At 45.3% G+C, this 20,165-nt stretch overlaps 1 protein-coding gene across 1 annotated transcript in view; it reads left to right on the forward strand.

The window, feature by feature from the left end:
• SND1 (staphylococcal nuclease and tudor domain containing 1) overlaps positions 1–20,165 on the forward strand; it is a 701,900-nt gene that overhangs the window by 13,526 nt on the left and 668,209 nt on the right. The window contains exons 3-5 of the mRNA XM_040343211.1: positions 5,829–5,949; positions 17,093–17,171; positions 19,625–19,785. Of these exons, the coding sequence (XP_040199145.1) occupies positions 5,829–5,949; positions 17,093–17,171; positions 19,625–19,785 (361 nt within the window). The remainder of the gene's footprint in view (positions 1–5,828; positions 5,950–17,092; positions 17,172–19,624; positions 19,786–20,165) is intronic.

Consider the following 20,165-nt stretch of genomic DNA (forward strand, 5'->3'; position numbering starts at 1 on the left):
GCCAGGGAAGGATTTCTGATCTACAGTCGTTCTTGTAAAGACCCCTTCCTGAGGATTCTAGAGGACAGGGTAGTGATTAGACCTGATCCTTTCTATTTGTCCAAAGTATCTTTGAATTTCATAGGTCCCAGGAGGTAGTCCTTCCTAGTTTCTGTACCTCTCCCAAGAATGCGGAGGAGGAAAGGGTTTAGTCTTTTAGACATGAAGAGATCTTCTGCTTTATCTAGAAAAATCCAGTGGTTTTAGGAGTTTATCCCAACTGTTGGTGTTCAGTGGCCCCAAGAAGGGGTCCAAAGCGTCTAAAAGTTCTATTGCTAGGTGAATTAGGGGAGCTATTTGTGAAGCATCCAAACCATTAGGTTGCACCCCTCCTTCTAGAAATGGGGCTCATTCAACGAGATCATGGCCACGTCATGGGCAGAAAGAGCGGGGGCATCATGGGAAGAAATTTCTAAAGCTGCCGTCTGGTCCTCATGCATTTGTCAAACATTATAGAGTTTAGATGCTTTCCAGCCAGGACCTCTCCTTTGGTAAGTGCTTCAGGCTGTCGTCCCTCCCTAAGGTATAGAACAGGGATATGCAATTAGCGGACCTCCAGCTGTTGCAAAACTACAAGTCCCATCATGCCTCAGACTCTGGGTGTTATGCTTGTGGCTGTCAGTCTTGCTATGCCTCATGGGAATCGTAGTTCTGCAACAGCTGGAGGTCCGCAAATTGCATATCCCTGGCATAGAATCTTGCTTATCCTCTCAAGTAGCTGTCCTGGAAGGTGAGGGGAAAACCCCCGTTGGACTTACCGGTAATATTATTTCCAGGAACCTACCAGGACAGTCTATATTCCCACCCTATTCTGTTTTTCCACTAGTCGACCTTGTTTACCTGGTGGTGGATTAATGTGTTACTGTGTTGTTGTTTTTTTCCTCTGCCGAGGGCACTTTTGGTGTAGGTGTATTTGATCTAACAACTGAGGGTCCACCCTGAAAAAAATTCACCAAAAATCTACAAAAAAATTGAAAATTTTTTTTTTCTTACCAGAAATAGCAGTTGCTATTCGTAAGTTCCTAATCTGCCTCTTCCTAGTCCTCGGAAGGTCTTCTTCCTCGTCCTACTCGCAGTGTCTTCTGGGTAATGGGGCGTGCTGCCTTCTGGGAACTGTGTGTATCCCAGAGAGCAGCTGCCCATTCAGAAAACAGACTCGCGCATGCGCAGTAGGAAATGGGCAGTGAAGCCCCAAGGCTTCACTGCCTGTTTCCCTTAGCGAGGATGGCGGTGCTGGGACCTTCCAGGATCGAGGGGTCAGCCTCGGGAGCCAACATCGCGGGTGCCTAGGACAGGCAAGTGTCCTTATTAAGTCAGCAGCTACACTGTTCGTAGCTGCTGACTTAAAAAAAAAAGCAGGTGGAATCGCACTTTAACTCTTAAAGCGGAGGTTCACCCAAAAGTGATTTGGATAGGTAAGTGTTAATTTTTTAAAAGTCAGCAGCTGCTGTATTTGTAGCTGGTGGCTTTTAAAAAAAAAATTTCAGGTGAACCCTCGCTTTAACGTACTGGTGGTTCTTGGGACAATTCAGGGGTTGGAGCTGACAGATCTCACATTACTACAATATGGCGGCAAAACTGGCTCCAGCACTGAGCCCTGTCCTGCATCCTTCCTAGTTGCAAGGTTACCCAGTGTGCTGTGGACAAAATGGATCGTTCCTGACCATGCTTGCTGCTGGACCATGTGTCAGCAGTAATGCTTACTTCCATATGATGGTACAGAGCTAGAATGGCCTCGCATGCAAAAAAAGCAACTGAGAACCTGCCATTGTGGTAAAGCACATTCTGCAAATTCACGGAAAGGGGCAGAATCCACCAGATGGAAAGGTAGTGATTTGGACAAGCTGGATTTTAGATGCTGGGTATATGGGTGACGGGAAGTGTTTTTTTTTTTGCTGCAGCAGCTGGGGCAGAGAAATGTGCCTGCTATACGCTACAGCTGGTGGGCTGCTGGCAGATGTGTTGAAAGGACCTGTGACACCCTTTGCTATACCATCATTCCTGTCAGTGAAGGCAGAAATGTAAAAACGATAAAAAAAAAAGGGGGGAAACCAGCGTCGCAGTGAAACTACAGCTGGCAAAGATGGGGGGAAAAAAAACATGCAGCAACCAAAAATGGTATACAACACTAAATGTTCTAGGACCCGGCGCTGGACTAGGACCCGGCGCTGGACTAGGACCCGGCGCTGGACACAGTAATGATAAATTTTGTCCAACCAGGGCTCTGAGAGTGCTCTGATCACGAATTGGCAAAGCCTTGCACCTGACAAGGTCAGATGCATTGCTTTATCCAATTGGGCCCCTATAATGCACTGTGCGCAGTGCATTGTGGGGCCCTCGGTGGGTGAACATCCCGCTGAGCTCCCCACAAATTGCGGTGTTCAGCAAACAGATGATCAAGACAAACTTTCTCGGCCCGAACGGTTTACCTAACTCTTGGTTGTGTGCATAATTTTATCACTGGACATAATTGAAAAATCTAGTGCAAAGATGAGATGAAGTATTATCAAATGATCCGAATGCTAGTGTTTGTGGATTCTGTCTGCAGGCGCAGTAAAATTACAGTACTCATAAACCTCCCACCACCCCCCACCCAGCAAGTGTTTCTCTTCTTCTGACTTTTTTCTATCCAGATCCATTCAACTTGGTTTTTCCACCTCCTGACTTACTGGGTGTAATCATGGACTCTGACCTGTCCTTTTAGCCCAAATCCAATCGCTGTTCAGATTTTGTAGACTTCACCTCTGTAACCCCTACAAAATACATCATTTTTAACCAATAAAACCACCAGGCAACTCATTAAATTCCTTCTTACCTTGACTGTTGCAACTCCCTCCTCAGGCTTACCTCTGCAAAGGCTATCCCTTCAGTCTATCATGAATGTTGCCAGACTCTACTTACTAACCACTAAGCGTCTGCCACACCTCTCTGCCTATCCCTCAACTAGCTTCCGATTGCCCAGCTAATACATTTCAAAATTTTAACATATAAAGCCATCCACAGCTTTGCACCAAGCTACATCGCCAATCTCATCTCAATATATCACCCAAACCATTCTCTGTTCCCCCTAAGACCACCTGCTCTCTGGCTCCCTTATATCTTCATCCCATGCTTATACACAGGATTTCTCCAGAGCCTCTCCCATCCTCAAACTCTATACCCCAATCAGTCAGGTCATCATTTTTGGACAATTCCTGGAAATGTCTTCAAATGCCTTCACGTAACTGAACGTTTAATTTCTCCTATAGACTTATCCCTCAAGGTTATCATTTGTAACACTTTCCCCTCCCTATTAAATTGTAAGCTCTTAGAAGCAGGGCCCACATATCCCTCATGGTTTGAATTGTGGGGTTATCTCCCTTTATAATGCACTGTGCAAGCTGTTGGGGTTTATAGTAATCCTATATAAATTTGTGCTAGCATTTTGGTTACCTATATGCTATTCCAACTGGTTGCTTGGTTAAGGTTCGCCAATCAAATTAAAAATATAACATGACCTTTTAGGCTGATGCTAAATTGCATGGACTGCTTATCGTACTAATTATGCATAGCTAAATTTATTAGTTGGATGGTTTATGTATTACGTTGTATCAGACAGCTATGATACTTTGCATTGAAAGTTCGATTTCATTTTTCTTTGTTTTATTTCTTTGAAAATTGTTAGCAATTTTGAATTTTCTTTTGATCGCCACTCGGTGATGTGAGTCTACAGTTCATTTTATTGTACTAAAAACGAACTGTGCCAAAGATTTCCTGGTTTACTTGAGTATGTGTATTTATAAATGCATGTTTTTCTAGCTAGTGGACTTTTGAATGTTAAGGTTAGTGGAATGTTATTGCCATCTACTGGCAGCTTAAGGAACTAGCCTATACTGCTTTGCAAAGGTATGAGAGATCGAGTAAGGCCTGGTTCACACTAGTGAAATTTCTTTAGTATAACAAGGGAGCTTACTTTATATTCAAGTATGCCCATTCTCATCAATGCACCTTGCAGGTCCATGCATTAGACAGAAAAGTACAGGAGGAGCAACATAAAAAAAAATCTGATAAGATGGTCACACTGAACTAAATCACTTTACAGTTCTGGAAAAAATAAGACGTACCAAGATTTAAGTGTTGAACAATGTCTCTTGGATATTTGCTTTGACTTGAGTTCAACTTTAAAGCAGACCTTCCATGAAAAGGGGAAGTCCACTTTACTGTTTGACCCCACCCCCAAAATTGGTGCAAGGGGGAAATTTTATCAAAATTACTAAGCTCATCTCAGGCCCCTGATGATTTTTGGGGGTGTGGGTGAAGTCATTGCTGCATCCCAGAAAATCTGTGGGCTCAGAATTTTTAGAATGCCCTACTAAGAGCCCTTTCACACTGAGGAGCTGCAAAAACGCCCTACAACGCCTTTAGCGCTATTACCGCGTTTTTAGAGTGTTTTTAGGGCGCTAGCGGTAAAATTAACGCAAAGCTGCGGGCGTTTTTAACAGCGTTTTTTAAGCGTTATTGAAGCATGGGCAATTTCAGTCCTGCTGTTTTATTTTTTTTTCTGGCATTATTTTTGGGAGATCATGTGACTTTTCTACAGCTCAGAGCAGATTATAGGCGATATTCAGGCGTTTTTACAGCGCTTTCAATTCATTTCCATAGAGGGGCGTTTTTTGGAGCATTTTTTTCAGCGCCTAAAAGCTGCTCTTAAGACGCTGCTTGCAGGATTTCTCCAGCGCAACGCCTCAGTGTGGAAGGGTCTATTGAGATGCATTTAAAGCGTTTTAGTAGTGCTATTTTTAACGCAAACACGCTGTAAAAAGTTGTTTTTGCATTATTTTGATCATCCTTTGATTCCTGGCAGGCCCCAGCCTCCCAGAAAAGGTGAAGGTTTGTATTTTTTTGCTGCATTTTTTAAATTTTTTTATTTGGAAGATGGGTATTAAGTTGAGCAGTTTAAGTTTCTAACTTCTAGTGATTTTTCTTTGTAAACCGTTTTCCAGAGATGGCTGCCTGTCCATAATTTTCTGTCAGTGAGGTTTTTAGCAAATGTGATCTCTGACGTTGAGGGTAGATTTGGTAGGCTGCTTCACCTTGAGTTTAATCTGCTGTAGCCTTTAAATGTTGTAATTGAAAAGTATCTAAAGCCCAAACTACATTTTTATACTACGTAATAATTGCTAACTCCCATGTAAGGTGTTTCCTGTCTTGTTGCTGACACCAAGGGAAGTGATGGGAAATACAATTTTTCTAGTTTTCAGCATAATCGTTGTCCCCATAATGGCCTACTCCATTAAAATAAGATACGAAGAAAGAGGATGGATAGCCGCACTCCAATGACCAAACAGTTGTCTTTTATTCAAAAAAACACAGCAAGTACATCACTTCACAAGGTGCAACAAAGGAACAGGTAGATAGCCGAAAGCGTTTCGAACTGAGCTAGTGCTTAATCATGGCTATCCATCCTTTCTTCGTATCTTATGCATGGTCAGTGCATCGCCAGCACCCACGGTATCCTGAGTCAGTCCATCTCTACATAGTGACCCATCTGGAGCGGTGATCCCTTCTCTACTCCATTAAAATGTTGCTGCTCTTGTTCAAGTGGTGATACATTTCCCAGTAAGAGGGGAAATTTGCTCAGTGGAGATGCAAAAATTGCCTTTTAGATACATACTCTAGCCTGTTCTCAGAAATTTCAACTACCTGTGGATCATATCCACTTAGGCAAGAAACGTATTTTTCAATATGTACCCCTGTAAAAATCATCATTCATGGTCTGACCTAAACTAAGATTTACTATTCTATTCCAGCCTTGGGCATTTCCAGCTCGAGAGTTCCTAAGGAAGAAGTTGATTGGAAAAGAGATCTGCTTTGTTGTAGAATACAAGACACCACAAGGAAGAGAGTACGGAGTGGTATATTTGGGCAAAGGTGTGTAAAAACGAATTTTGCTAATCACTATGTAAAATTTCAATGTAACCTTATTTACTTGCCTGGCCTGCCTTTCTCAGTGTATACGGTAGGAGTGATGGCATGGTCTGCTGCAATGAATGTCTAAAATGTTCTAGTTTTTTTAGAGTGGGAAACTTTTAAAACCACTGTCAGACATGTAATACAGCTGCCATATGCAGGGACAGCAATACTAAAGACAAAGTACATTTTCTGTGAGTACCAAAGTGTGCTTGTTGCATCTGCATCAGGGTAACCCTAGTAAACATTGTTTATTTGGGATCAGTACAGGTTTTTATTTTTTGGCAAGTGCAAGTACTGATTCCTTCAGTCAAGTACTCGCCGATACCAAGGCAGTGCGAGTTGCATCAATACAAAAATGCACATGTTGCACTGCAAAAATTTGCATGGGATTCGAACAGGAATACAGTGCTATTCCTGTCTGAATTGCATGCGATTTCCCCCAGCGCTACTGTGTGTGTATAGAAAGAGACCAGCGTTTCTACTGGGCAGTTTATTAAATTTTAACTCGCAGTACATATCAAGCCATGTGCAAATCCAGGTGTCCTGGTCCCCCCAATGGCAAATTATGGACGATAAAGGTGCTCACAGGGCTGGAGAAGTTCCAGGACCCCATGGGTATAGGGTGTTATGTACCAGATACCAAAGTGCGATACAGGTCCAGGGGAGTGGAAACCTTTTTTGGAGGAAACCTGGTCCCTGAAGGTCTTTGCCATAGCCCGCCATGATGAGCTGAAGATTGGGTCTGACTGGTTTTTTTCTCAGCAGAATCCTGTGGCGGGAAAGGCAAGTGAAGATTCTTAAGGAACTTCTGTTTACTTAAAGGGGTGGTTCCCCCTAAAACACATTTCTAACAATAGATTCGTAAGACCCGTTACACTGCGGGTAGGCTGGCTTTTTTTTTTTTGTTTTTGTACATACCGACATCTCGGCGTCTCGTCCCTTGTCAGTGGGCGTTCCTATTTGATTGACGTTCCTCGGACGGGCGCATACGTGACGTCACGACTTTCCGAAAGAAGTCGAACGTCGCTGCGCAAGGGGCCGTATAGAGCCGACACTATACGGCGCATGCGCAATGACGTTCGGCTTCTGTCGGAAAGTCGTGACGTCACGTATTCGCCCGTCCGAGGAACGTCAATCAAATAGGAACGCCCACCGCCAAGGGACGAGACGCCGAGATGTCGGTATGTACGAAAAAAAAAAAAGCCAGCCTACCCGCAGTGTAACGGGTCTTACGAATCTATTGTTAGAAATGTGTTTTAGGGGGAACCACCGCTTTAAAGATTTATTTTAGTAAATGTGTCATGCCTATTTTTCGCCACTAGAGGGTGTGTAAGCAACATACCTGTTCCATCCATCCAGTTTGAGTACAGCAGGCTTGTCAGGCTTTCCTCCTGTGTGCTGTCCAGCCATTCTGGTGATGGGGGGGGGGGGGGGGGATTGTCAGTACAGCAGGCTGATATGAATGCGGTTCCCCCCAGGTCAGTCAGCGCAGTTCCTGTTCTGCGGGCGGCTGGGGCGCTTTTTTCCTCCTTCCCCTGGCCGGGTCCTGATTGGTGCGTGCAGGAAACAGCAAATTTGAATGCTGTAGGGCGTTCTGGGGAGGGAGTGGGGGGCTTAGTGCGGCGACGTGTACGTGACCCGCGTTCACGTTCTCAAATGGCGCAGGACTGTTTCACCACATATAAACATTACCTCGTGGAGGTAGGTGCTGACGGAGGGACACAGCCGCGGTGGGGGCACGCGAGTCATACAGGCACTCCCTAAGTGACACATTTATTTTGCAACAGGCTGGACAGTGGATAGCAGCATTTCTTGCTGGACTATACTTCAGCAGTTGATGCATTTTTTATAGTACCTCTGCTTTTGTTCTTGGTACTATGTCTTCCGCTAAAACGAGGACAAATTCCTCAAGTCTCCAAAGGCATCACCATCGGGCTCTAAGGTTCCTGGTCATGCCTCTGCAGTGCCAGCCTCTTCGGAAGTACCAGAGGTGGCTGACCAGGGTGAGTCGTCAGGACTGTCGGGTGCTGCAGCCTCCTTCAACCTTCACATACCTGCCTATATTACTGACAGTGTTTTCTTCAGCTCTCATAGGTTTGGAGGAACGATTAGCATCTCTAATCGCATTTTCTTCCCAGGGTGGTGTGAAGCGTGATAGGTCTCCCTCCCCGCCCTGGGCACTACAGAGCAGCAGTGGCCGGTAGAGGATGAGTCACCCTCTGGGGATAAGGAAGAGGGACAGTTTGATTCTTCTGAAGATTCTACCATAGAGGAGCCCATTTCAGTTTCACAATCTGAAAAATTGCTAGTACAATGCCTTACAGAGATGGTACATTTAGCATTTAAGTTGCCTTTAAGTGTACCCAAGGAAGAAATGGAGCCAACTGGAAGGCCTGTTTCTTCCTTGGGTTCTTTAAAAGCCCTGCATGCCTTTCCTGTCAATCCTTTGTTGGAACAGCTTATAAATGAAGATTGGGGTAATCCAGATACATTTTTTTCTCCTAAGAAATTCTCTGTACTTTATCCCATGGAGGAAACATTCACCAAAAAGTGGAGTGCCAGCAGTTGACGCTGCCATCTCTTGTGTGAATAAGTCCAACTTGTCCAATGTTCAGATATTTAAGGATCCATCGGATAAGACTGGAATCTTTATTAAAAACCTATTTTTTATTGCAGGTGCTGTAGCTCAACCTGCGATAGCAGCATTAGGCATTTGTCAATCCCTAAAGGATCAGGTGAAACGAGTTCTCAGACTAGAATTGCGAGTGTTTCCACTACCTCGTTTTCTGAGATCAAGCGTTTCCAAGAATGCAGAAAAGAGGTCTCTGTTTTTGGTACTAGACCAGTTGTTGTCTCGAGAAGTAATTGTAAAGATTCCCCCAGAACAGCACAGTTTGGGTTTTTATTCAAATCTCTGCCAAAACCAAATGGGGATGTCAGACCCATCCTAGATCTCAAAGGTCTGAATCAATTCCTAAATGTTCACTCTTTTTTTACATGGAATCAATCCGGTCGGTAGTCTCCACATTTTGGGGTGGAGAACTAGCATCAATTGATATCAAAGATGCATATCTGCATGTACCCATTTTCCCCACTCACCAGAAATTTCTGAGATTCGAAGTAGAGCATCATCCGTTTGTAGCTTTTGCCTTTTGGTCTGGCTACTGCACTCCGAGTGTTTACAAAGGTTCTGGCCCCCCTCCTGGCCAGTCTAAGGGCTCAGGGCATAAGTTATAGCTTACCTGGACGATCTGCTGTTGGTGGATCAGTCGGAAGCCCTCAATCTAGAGAAATCATCCCTTCGACCAGTGAAAAGGCTGGAGTTCTTGGGTCTAGTCATAGATTCAGACCAGAGGAAAGTGTTTTTACCTCAGTCAAGTCGGCGCTATAAACGAACTGGTCCAGGTGATGAAGAAAAATCCCTCCATGCCATATGCCCAATTTCTTTCAAGACTGGTACAAAACGGTATCTTCTGCGCTTGAAACAAGAATATTCAAGCTCTGGACTTGCCAATGTATCTGACCCCAGGGGTGTGTCAGAGCCTCATTTAGTGGTTGATGTCCAGAAATCTGCAGAAAGGGAAGGCTTTCGTTCATGTTGCCCAGAAGGTGGTAACAGTTGCCAGCCTTTTAGGTTGGGGAGCAGTCCTGGGGGAGACAAGATTCTGGAAATTCGGGAGGCACACCTGGCTCTGAAAGCATGGTCGCTCAGGTTTACGAAGTTGCCCTGTCAGGATTCAATCCGACAATGCCACTGCAGTGGCCTATATCAATCACCAAGGGGGCACCAGGAGTCATGCAGCCCAGCGAGGTTAACCATATCCTAGCTTGGGCAGAGAGGCATCTTCCTTGCCTAGCTGCAGTCTTCATTCCGGGAATAGAGAATTGGCAGGCGGACTTCTTCAGTCACCAGCAGTTGTCTGCGGGGGGGGGGGGGGGAATGGTCTCTTCACCCCTACATCATCTTGGCTATATAACAGAGATGGGGGACCCAGATGTAGATCTCTTGGCATCCAGGTTTAACAAGAAAATGGACAACTTCATGTCAGGGACAAGGGATCCACTCGCTTGCAGGATGGATGCATTGGTAACCCCTTAGGATCAGTTCTCACTGATTTATGCGTTCCCCCAGTTCAGCTGCTACTACGGCTTCGCAGGATCAAGAGGGAAGGAAGGCTAGTGGTCTTGTAGCTCCGGCCTGGGCCAGAAGGTCCTGGTACGAGGAGGTCATAAGGATGGCCGTGGGGGACCCATGGACCCTTCCACTACGTTCAGACCTGCTCTCGCAAGGACCAATATTCCACCCTTACAAATGCTAAATTTAACGGTTTGGCTGTTGAATCCCACATTCTAAGGAAACGGGGGCTTTCAGGTTCAGTACTGTCTACCCTGATGCCAAGAAGCTGGCCTCCAGAGTCCTATATTAGAGTCTGGAAGGCATATGTGGCTTGGTGCGAATCCAAGGGTTGACATCCTCGGAAATGTCATACGTAGGATTCTTGCCTTTCTACAGTTGGGCATAGAAATTAAGCTGGCCTTGAGTATTATCAAGGGTCAAATCTCGGCCTTGAATTCTCTGGTCCGGGCTTTTGTACAAAAGGGTAACTCGGATCAACCCGCCAGTTAGTTAACCCTTGTGTCCATGGGATTTGAATTTTGTTCCATCAGCATTGCAGAAGCAACCTTTTGAACCTTTACACTATATTCCCTTAGTCCTTTTGACAAAGATATTATTTTTTTCTGTGGTGGCTATATCCTCTGCTAGAAGGGTGTCGGAATTGGCTGCTCTTTCTTGTAAAGAGACATATTTGGTTATTCATAAGCACAAAGTAGTGTTGCGCCCTCATCCAACCTTTCTACCTAAAGTGGTGTCAGGTTTTCATTTGAACCAAGATGTCGTTCTCCCTTCATTCTTTCCAGAACCTCGTTCTGCGGTAAAAGTCATTACATTCCTTTGATGTAGTGAGAGCAATCAGTCTATCTGAAGGCGACTGCTCAGATTCGAAAAACTGATGTTTTGTTTGTACTTCCAGAAGGCCCCAAGAAGTGGCAGGCAGCGTCGAAGTCTACCATTTTCAAGTGGATTCCTCAAGTTATTTTTCAGGCTTTGGTTTGAAAGGAAGAGTTCCACCTTTTCAAATTAGAGTGCATTCTACCAGAGCAGTTAGTGCTTCATGGGTGGTGCATCATCAAGCCTTAATGACTCAGATCTACAAGACCGCAACTTGGTCTTCGGTACATACATTCACTAGATTTTATCAAGTGAATGTAAAAAAACGGCATGAGGATATCTCCTTTGGGCGCAGTGTGATGCAGGCAGCGGTATAGGTCCTCGCGTCTGATGGCACTCTGCTTTACTTTTGTGTCTCCCTCCCCTCAAGGGGCATTGCTTTGGGACATCCCATATAGCTTACTATCCAGCTCTTCTGTCCCGTGATGTATGAAATCTAAAACAGGATTATTACAGCTTACCTGTAAAAATCCTTTTCTTTCGAGTATATCACGGGGCATGGAGCTCCGCCCCTCTTGTTGGGATACTTATTGATTTGCTACAAAAACTGAGGTACTCCCTGTATGGGAGGGGTTATATAGGGGAGGAGACTTCCTGTCTTGGGTGTGCCAGTGTCAATCACCTGAAGGTGGCCTATAACAGTTATTACTATCCATCTTTGTGTCCAATGATTTACTCGAACTCGCCACTAGTCTGGGGTTTGTCACTCACGGAGTGAGCGTTTTGCACCAGACAGTGGAGGAGCACCGACTCTCTCCCGAAGTTATTAGGCTAGCGGACCAGCTGGTCCAGGGCCTCATATAGGTCTGTGATGCTTCATTGAATGCTGCGCCCTTGTTATTCAGGGCTTCTGTTTCAGAATGGTTTTATGCACATGGTGGTGTAGTGGTTAACTCCATTACTTGGCAGCAAGAGAGTCATTGGTTCGAATCCGGACACTGACGCCAATCTGCCTGGAGCTTGCATTGTCGCTTCCTGTGTCTGCGTGGGTTTCCTCCGGGTACTCCGGTTTCCTCCAAAGGCATGTGTGCATGCACATACACACTGTGTGTATTTATAGGCAACCCTCCCAGGCCGTTAAAGGCCCAGCTGGGGGACTAATCCGTCCCTGGGTGCGTACGCCGGCACCCAAATCCTGCCAATGTATGTAGCCTTCCCTCCCTGTCTCTAGGTGGGAAGGGCGGCTTGCAGGTTCACAATTCGGTAAAAACCTCCCTGCTCTCCCACCAGTGGGTCTGCGAGGTGGTCTCTTCAGAGTACTAGATAGGGTTTCCTCCTATCCACAGAACAAAGTTCTTTCCTCGTGTCTTCCTCTCCCGGCCCGTCGGTCTGCCTTGGGCAGTGTGGGACTTGCTAAGCTGTGGGGTAATTTTACCTTTCCTGCTTGATGAGGTTTGGGGTTTTCTATGGGCCTCAGGCCCTGAATACCTGTGAACGACGGGTAGTTCCGCATGAAATCCATTCGTTCAGTGGTAGCTGCGCTCCATCCGGGGGACGTCCTGGTGTCCTCGGACATCAGGGACGCATACATGCATGTCCTGTTTTGCACATGTTAGTGTTTTTTCCGTGCTTCGTGATGAGAGAGGGTCTCTGTCAGCTTGTGGCCCCCCTTTTGCTCTGGCGTCAACACCATGGGTTTTCAGCTAGGAGCTCGCACTTATCCTAACTTTGTTGGGACAGCGAGGCTTTGCCATATTGGCTACTTGGACGACTTTCTTCTGAGAGCACCTTCTGTCTCGGACCTAGTGGATGTGTTATTCCCATTCAGACCCTCCGAAGATTCGGGTGGGTGTTAAACATTTAGGCCAGAAGGTGAAGCTCAGTGGCAGCAAGCCTGCCTTCCATGTGTGCGACCCAGGGTTCAAATCCTTGGCATACTAGGTTCCGACTCAGCGGAGTATCTAGGGTTGATCCGGACTCCTCGTTGGCAAGGTCCTTCTTCCCCTGGAGAAATTGCAGACTCTTCAGTCTGCGGTGAAGGTATTGACATCACACAATCTGTCTTTTCTCCAGGTAACCTGCTGGTCCGGGGCCTGTGGGTAGCCTCCTTCGAGGCGGTACTGTATGCCCAGTTCCACACTCTGGTTTTCCAGAGGAAATACCGTCCAGGTGGTAAAGATCTCTTGTCTCTGAAATCATCAGATTCTGGTGCGCCACCTAGTCAGTCTCTCTGAGTTGGTGACGGAGATCCCCGACTCTTCGTTCCGGGAAGTTTCTTCCTTCCAGTGGTCGGTGTTTACGGATGCCAGCCTCACGGGTTGTGGGGGCACCTGGGGGGTCCAGTCGCTGGACTTGCATGGGCCTACGGCCACACCTCCCTGAATGTGCTTGCTCTCGTCTGGTTTCGGTAGCTACCCAGGGTCGGGCCTGGCTAGTGCCTGGGTGGGAGACCGCTTGGGAATACCAGGTATTGTCCTACCGTTCATCATTGTCCTACCGTTCATCATTGTCCTACCGTTCATCATTGTCCTACCGTTCATCATTGTCCTACTATTTTAGGCGATCAGGCTATGCTTCTCGTGATCAAGGAGGTCTCAAGGTCTGGTTTCAGCTAGACAACAATGCGGCCATGGCTTCGGTTTACCATCAGGTATACCGGCAGGCAGACTACTGGAGTCGCCAGATGCTGGACCAGGGCGACTGGTCTTTGTGCTTGGGGTGTTTCGGCTCACTTGCAAGAGGTGAGCCTCACAGGGCATGGATCTCCTGGCCGCTCGTCTCCACCGCAAGGGTTTAGAAGTTAGTGGCCAGGTCTAGTGATCTGTTAGACGTGTCAGTCGCGCTGGTGGCCCTGTGGGGTCTGTATCAGCGACTTTTTGCCGTTCCTCCATTGTAGTTGCTTCCTCGCCTGAGAAGATCCCAATGATTTTAATCGCTCCAGATTGACCTTGGCATCCTTGGTACGCCAATATCGGGTGCCTGGTAGCGGAGGTACCCTGACGGTTGACAGGGCGGGAGGTCCCTCTGTCTCGAGGTCCCATACTTCCTCCTGTTGTACAGTCACGGACTTGCTCAACATGGCTATTGGAAGCCAGACTTTAAGTGACCGGGGCCTGTCCGACTCGGTCATCTCAACAATGCTGAGGGCACGGTAGTCTTCTTCCAGAGGATCTACCGTCGCACCTGGCAGACCTACATCTCTTGGTGCGAAGAGATGGAGTGACGTCCACAGACGTACTCTGTGTCCAGGGTCCTGTGTTTACAGCTTCGAGTGGATCTAAAAACTGCTTAAAGCACTGGGGGCAGATTTCAGCATTGGCTGTGTTCTTTCCGTGGCCTTTTTGCGGCCCGTTCCCTGGTGGGTCCCTTTTTGTGTGCAGGTGGTTTGTCATATACTTTCCCCTCTTGGACCATCTCTTTTCCCATGAGTTTTAAATCTGCTCTCGGTTCTTCAGGAACCTTCCTTTTGGAAACATCAGATTCTCTCTTGACACCATTTCAGAATATGGCCCCTTTAGTGGCCTTTACCTCTGTTAGAGGGGTTTCTGAGTTGGCGGTCTTGTCTTGCAAGCCGCCATGCTTGATCCTCCATAAGGATTAGGTGGTGGTGCGCCCGCGACCTTCCCTTCTTCCGAAGGTGGTTTCGGCCTTTCGCTTGAATAAGGACATTGTTCTTACATCCTCCTGTCCTTGGCCGGCGCATCCTAAGGAGGTTGCCTTTCATACTTTAGGCGTGGTACGCGCTTTGCGGGTGTACCAGCCTGCTACGGCTCCGTTTTCAGAGTTCTGACTCTTTTGTTATCGGTGTCTGGTCCACAAAAGGGCCTGGCGGTCTTGTCGACCACCATTTCTCGGTGGATCAGGCAGGCTGTCACACAGGCCTATGCTCTTAAGGGGCGGGCCCCCCTTTCCGGTTACGGCACTTTCGACCAGGGCAATTGGTGCTTCCTGTTTTTTTTTTTTTTCGACATCATGCATCGGTCTCGCAAATGTGCGAGGAGGCAACTTGCTCGTCCGTTCACGTTTTTACCAGAATTTACATGGTTGCTGTGAGTGCATTATCTGAGGCTTTTTTCGGCTGCTAGTTTTTGCAGGCGGCTGTTTAAAGTTGCTCCTCCTCCGTTGAGCTCTGCTTGTTTTGGGGTGAAGTTAAAATTGGTTTTACTGATATATTTTTCACCCCTCGTTTTTTGATACTGCTTGGGGACGTCCCACTTGTCAAGATTTAAGGAGCTGTCTCCGTCCATGGACGATAAGAGAAAATAGGATTTTTTGTACTCACTGTAAAATCCCTTTCTCTGAGTCTATGGACGGACACAGCACCCACCTCTCCTTTTTAGGTTTGTACTGCTTGTTTTGAACTGATACTGCAGTGAGGAAGGGTTATGTCTGGAGGGACCGCCCCCTGGGCGGGGCTGTTAAACTCAGATAATTAAATACATGTTACATTAACAAACATGTTTCTGCCTAGTCCTCTCCTGTAAACAGGGAACATAACCCACTTGTCAAGATTTAAGAAGCTGTGTCCATCCATGGACTCAAAGAAAAGGATTTTACGGTGAGTAAAAAAATCCTATTTAATCATTTGTCGCAATTTTGAAGCATGACCTGTTTGGCATCTATTTACTCGGCTTAACATAATTTTTTTTTTTTTTTTAACAAAAAAATTGGGTTATGGATTTTTTTATACATTAAGATTTTGTATTTTTTCCAAATTTTCTTTGAAAAACCGCTGCGCAAATGCAGTGACATAAAGAATTGCAATACAAAACTGATTATAGCGCACACATTCAAGAATATTTATCCTGCAAGGCTAGTTAAAAACACCTGAACATGTTAAAAAAAATATACGGGTTTGGTCAAACTATATGGTCATATAGTGCTAAGCCCACTTACTGCGACAAAGTACCCCGAATTAGTGTGGTCCTACCCTAGAAATGGAATGAAAGATCCTGCGTCTCAACCATGGGAGCCAAACTCCTCTGTTTTTATATAAAGAATTGCAAAACCCCTTCATGTATTCTCTAGGACATGTGCTTTAAAGTGTGGGGTTTTAATTTTCTATCAAAACAGATTTTTACATGTAAACAAGTGTCAAAGGGCCAGGAGCTTAACGTGGATAATAGTCGGTCTGTTTTTTATTTTAGTACTTGAATGACATGGATCTTTTGCAATGTGTTTGAAATTTACAATTCAGAACGTGTGAATCAGGATACATTAAAACAGTGGTTCTCAACCTTTCTAGTGCCGTGACCCCTTGATAAAATTTCCCAAATTGTGAGGACCCCTAACAGTAAAATTTTCCTATCGTGGGTGGTCAGCACCTAAGCCAAGTAATTTGCGCCTGTAACCCACGGACATTTAGCGATCCCTGAGTACAGTCTTAAAACCCCCTATGGTACATTTTAGGATGAACCACTCTCTCTTCTCCTTTTCCCTTTTATCTCTCTATCCTAATTTATTGATTTTTTCCCCCCCATGTCTCTCTAGCCATCTTTCTGGTTCTTTCTCTTATTCTTTCTCCCCCTTTTTCTTTGTTCCTCCCCCTCTTTTCATGTATTCCTTCTCTTACTCCTTGGTGGGGGGGGGGGGGGGGGCGGAATGCAATCGCTGATGGTGCAGGGAGGGTGGGATCAGTGGCAGTGAAAGGGGGTTCTGATCGGCCAACTTTGGTGCTTTTGATCAAGGTCATCTGCTGATCTGAGAACTGTAGTGGGGACTTTTAATGGCAACTATAATCACAGGAAGTGTTACTCGCTGTGTCTCCAACTTTGTAGTGTCCCGCAGCAGTGACACCTGTGCCGAACTCAGGAGATAGGGTCTCCTCCAGCCCCTCCCACTTCACATTTCTCACCAGTCATCTGACCTCTAGTCTCTGCCCCCCAGCCATGCCGTGAACTGAATGGGCGGCTGTGAAGAAGCTAAGTGGGCAGCTGCTCCAGAAACAGCCCAGCTGGGCGGCCGCAAAAAGGCTGGGAGAGCGTGTGGGCTTCAGGAACAGCCCAGGATTCGGGGACTCCTGGCAAATCGTCATTCGACCCCCAAGGGGGTCCCGTCCCCCAGGTTGAGAACCACTGCATTAAAATGTCTTCATGACTTATAGTGTATACTTTTGTAGAAATAATCTCATGACCTTTAATCGGTTTTCAGATACATCGGGGGAGAATATCGCAGAGTCCCTTGTTTCAGAAGGATTGGCATCCCGTCGTGAAGGAGTACGAGCCACAACGTAAGTGCAATTTAACCTGAAAGCTGATTGCCAACATGGAATGTTTATGATGGCTATATATGATGCAGCAAAAACCTGTATACCTCTAAAATGGAAATCGACAGTAGCTTCTACAATACAGATGTGGGCTTGTAAAGTTAAAGGAGATAAGTAGGTTGGAGGATTTGGTTCTTTCATCACGCCAACAAGAGAATTATTTAGAGATCTGGGCGCCTTGGAATTCATTTTTGGCCTCGGTGGAGGGAGGACCCCTCCTAGAAGTGGTTTAACTCATAAAGAGATATAAATAGGATACAGGCATAAAATAGAAATGGGGACGACATTCCGACGATGGGTCTGAAGGAGAGGGAGGAGAAGGGGGTTTTCTTATATATATATATATATATATATATATATATATATATATATATATATATATATATATATATATATATATATATATATATATATATATATATATATATAATTTTTGGGGGGAAGTGGGAGGTTTAGATAGTAGGTAGTCGATGCACAGTTGGGGGTAGCCAATGTTAAGGGAACTTGGAGGACAATCAGCGGAGTGGAGAGACCCCAGAGAGGGGTAGGCCAGATAGTCTGTACCGGGGGGTCACCGCTCGTTTTTTTTCCTTTATTTTTTATTTTTATTTTTTTTGCTTGTTAACTTAAGGGACTGAAGTATTGTTTGATGGTATAACAAGATGTGTTTATTGTGTGTTTTATTGTGAATGCCCCTAGCGCAGTGTTTCTCAATTCCAGTCCTCAGGCCCCCCCAACAGGTCAGGTTTTCAGGATTTCCATTATTTTGCACAGGTGATTTGATCAGTTTCACTGCCTTGGTAATCACCACAGTCTTCATCTGAGGGAAATCCTGAAAACCTGACCTGTTGGGGGGGCCCGAGGACTGGAATTGAGAAACACTGCCCTAGCGTGTATTTTTTCATGATTTTCTCTGCAATTCCAAAACTTTTGCTCTACTTTTACTTTGCTTAGAAAATATTAAAGCACATGGTGCAAGTGGGTCCTTTTGTTAAGCGCATGGTACAAGTGGGACCCTTTTGCTATTAAGCGCATGGTGCAAGTGGGGCCCTTTTGCTATTAAGCGCATGGTGCAAGTGGGGCCCTTTTGCTATTAAGCGCATGGTGCAAGTGGGCCCTTTTGCTATTAAGCGCATGGTGCAAGTGGGCCCTTTTGCTATTAAGCGCATGGTGCAAGTGGGCCCTTTTGCTATTAAGCGCATGGTGCAAGTGGGCCCTTTTGCTATTAAGCGCATGGTGCAAGTGGGCCCTTTTGCTATTAAGCGCATGGTGCAAGTGGGCCCTTTGCTTTTGTCAAGGCTAAGCTTGCATCTAAATTGCACTCTGTCCCCCACAGCAAAAATGCATTTCGGGGTGCCATTAATGGCACCTCAATGAGCTGGAAGCCAGCGTTTCCCTGTGCTGGGAACCGCATGGCACTGTGCACTTTTCCCTGTATCTACTATTTTGGAGAAGGTGCAGGGACCTTTTCTCTGCATTTTTTGTAAGTATCAAATGAATGAGCTGCTGTGGTTGCAAGGAAACTGCAATATTGTGAACAATTTCTTGGGCTGTAAACTCCTAAGCAGGAATCCTAGCATGCAAAGTAGTGAGTATCCTTTAACCACTTCCTGTCCAGCCTATTGTCAAATAACGGCTGGCGGGAACTTTGCTGTTCTGAGTGAACGTCCTGTTCACCGATAACTGATCAGTGTACCGGCCCGCTGCCGGGACCTTGTGATCGCTGTGATCAATCACAGCAGATCACATGACAATTGTAAACAATTTGATTCATTCATTGTGTACAATTGATTGCTGTGATTGGTCACAGTGATCACATGATAGACAAAGCCAATCGCAGCCCATCTGTACCATGTGATTGGCTGTGGCATATTATCTCAATACACACTGAATCAATTTAATTCAGTCCAAAAAAGTATAATGGGGGAAAAGAATTGTATATATTTTCCTAAAAATTGTGACACAAAATACAATGTAAAAAAAAGTTCCTTGCCTTACTAAATACTTTGGACAGTCCACTTTCCAAAAAGGTTATTTGGGGAATATTTGTACTGTCCTGGCATTTTTAGGCCTCGAAATGATAGGCCATCACTCTAACTTTCCTACAGACTATACAGCGATTTGGGTTATTTTCACCAAAGAAATGTAGCAGAATTAATTTTGGCTTTAATTTATAAAGACGTTTGCTAAATTTTATAACCAAAACTAAGAAAAAATTTTTGTTAATGTTGGCCTTTTTTTTATTAGCAACAAATAATCCCAGGGCTGATTACCACAAAAAAACTTTTTGTGTGAAAGTAATTTAAAAAACGTTGAAATTGGTACAGTGTTGCATGACTGCACAATTGTCGTTCAAATGAGATTTAGATTTACTTGGCCCTTGTGAAAATATTGATCTTGACATCTCTGATTTGCAGTCCAGAGCATAACAGGCTGGCAGAACTGGAAGAGCAAGCAAGAGCTGCAAAGAAAGGCGTATGGAGTGAAGGAACTGGCTCCCACACAGTTAGGGACTTGAAATACACAATTGAAAACACCAGACATTTTGTGGACTCAATGCATCAGAAACCAGTTAATGGTAAGGGATGAGAACGGATTACTATATTTCGGAATATAAAACACAATGGGGCTGATGTATATCTACAAACAGGAAATTCTTGCCTAGAACACAAATGTTTCCTTTATTTTCAAACTGCATAATGATCACAAATGGTTGCTGTAGGACACCAGAATTTCACACTTAAGTGCTGTACTTAATATTTGTTAAAAACTTCTAGAATTTCTTTTGAAATGCTTATTCAGATGACTGGCTTTACTGTATCTTGGTAGCTTGGATTAAGACCTGTATTCAATGTTTTGAAGTGCCAAAGTAAAAAGCTTTACTAAATCCTCTGAGCCTTTGTATTGCATTGCCTGTCGCTGAGACAACATGCATTTAAGCACCGAGCACTTAATCTT

The sequence above is a fragment of the Rana temporaria genome, chromosome 3 (assembly GCF_905171775.1).
Source record: "Rana temporaria chromosome 3, aRanTem1.1, whole genome shotgun sequence".
Classification (NCBI taxonomy): domain Eukaryota; kingdom Metazoa; phylum Chordata; class Amphibia; order Anura; family Ranidae; genus Rana; species Rana temporaria.